General features: G+C 43.4%; 1 protein-coding gene across 1 annotated transcript; it reads right to left on the reverse strand.

Annotated features, from left to right (window-relative positions):
- Positions 1–230: 230 nt before the first annotated feature.
- LOC138371552 (autotransporter adhesin BtaF-like) lies at positions 231–647 on the reverse strand. The gene has a single exon (XM_069336433.1). It carries the CDS (start codon positions 645–647, stop codon positions 231–233), a length of 417 nt encoding a protein of 138 aa, XP_069192534.1.
- Positions 648–1,469: the final 822 nt, after the last annotated feature.

The raw sequence follows: 1,469 nt of genomic DNA on the forward strand, positions 1-1,469 counted from the left end.
GTGGAAACAACCCAATTAGCCTCTAATACGTCGCCTGATGACGCTTGCAACTTTAAGTGAGAGTCTCTATTGAACCCTTTTTGTTTGACTCTGCCAATTTAATCCTATTTCGTTTTCATTTGCTCTTTTATCAGCTTTTGTCAGTTTTTGTCAGTTATCACCTCCCGTTCCTTTTTCCTCTTTTCCACGTGTCATTTTTTTTATCTAAGCTTTTAATAGTCTCTTTTCTCTCAGAAAACATTTTTGGGATTTTTAATCATTGACTGGTTATCACTAACCATTGATTGGTTATCACTAACCATTGACTGGTTATCACTAACCATTGACTGGTTATCACTAACCATTGACTGGTTATCACTAACCATTGACTGGTTATCACTAACCATTGACTGGTTATCACTAACCATTGACTGGTTATCACTAACCATTGACTGGTTATCACTAACCATTGACTGGTTATCACTAACCATTGACTGGTTATCACTAACCATTGACTGGTTATCACTAATCATTGACTGGTTATCACTAACCATTGACTGGTTATCACTAATCATTGACTGGTTATCACTAACCATTGACTGGTTATCATTAACCATTGACTGGTTATCACTAACCATTGACTGGTTATCACTAACCATTGACTGCATGGTCATCACTAACCATTCACTGGTCATCATTAATTATTGTACCTGGATGTACCTGAATGGGGTTCTGGGAGTTCTTCTACTTCCCAAGCCCGGCCTAGGACTAGGCTTGACTTGTGAGAGCTTGGTCCAACCGGCTGTTGCTTGCAGCAGCCCGCAGGCTTACATATCCACCACAGCCCGGTTGGTCTGGCACTTCTTGAAGAAAACTATCTAATTTTCTCTTGAAGACGTCCACTAACCATTGAATGGTTATCACTAACTACTGACCGGTTAACACTTACCTCATCAATTATTCCATTAACCACTTTTGCTGTCGTTACTCTCAGTCTTCCACATTTATATATTCCTCGCCTTTCCTCACTTCTACGGGCTCACCATAGCCCTTGCTACTTGCAACATTTGGTTTCCAGTAGCTGAATCTATAACAACAACATCCTCACTTCTATTGCTGCATTTACCGTCTTTCTCCCTGTCATCTCTCCCTCTCGCTCTTCCCCAGTTACTCTCCCTTCCACACCCTCATATCAGCGTTCCTCCCTCAAGCAGAACACTCTACACCGACACACTCCCACTATAGTCACGCACGCACTCGGATTTTCCCTTGTACTCTTCTTATATTCCCCTCTCTTCTTCCAACTCTCACCACAACCACCCTTCTCCCCTTCTCTACCATCTCTCTATCCCCTTCTACCATCCCTTACCTCACAACCTTCCCGTCCCTCCCTCACCCCACAACCAGCATCCTTTCTCTGGCCTGATTCATCTCACAACTTCATCTCCCTCCCACCCCACCCCACACCACCAGCCTCCTCCAGCCATCTG

This window comes from Procambarus clarkii, chromosome 4 (genome assembly GCF_040958095.1).
Source record: "Procambarus clarkii isolate CNS0578487 chromosome 4, FALCON_Pclarkii_2.0, whole genome shotgun sequence".
In the NCBI taxonomy this organism is placed as follows: Eukaryota; Metazoa; Arthropoda; class Malacostraca; order Decapoda; family Cambaridae; genus Procambarus; species Procambarus clarkii.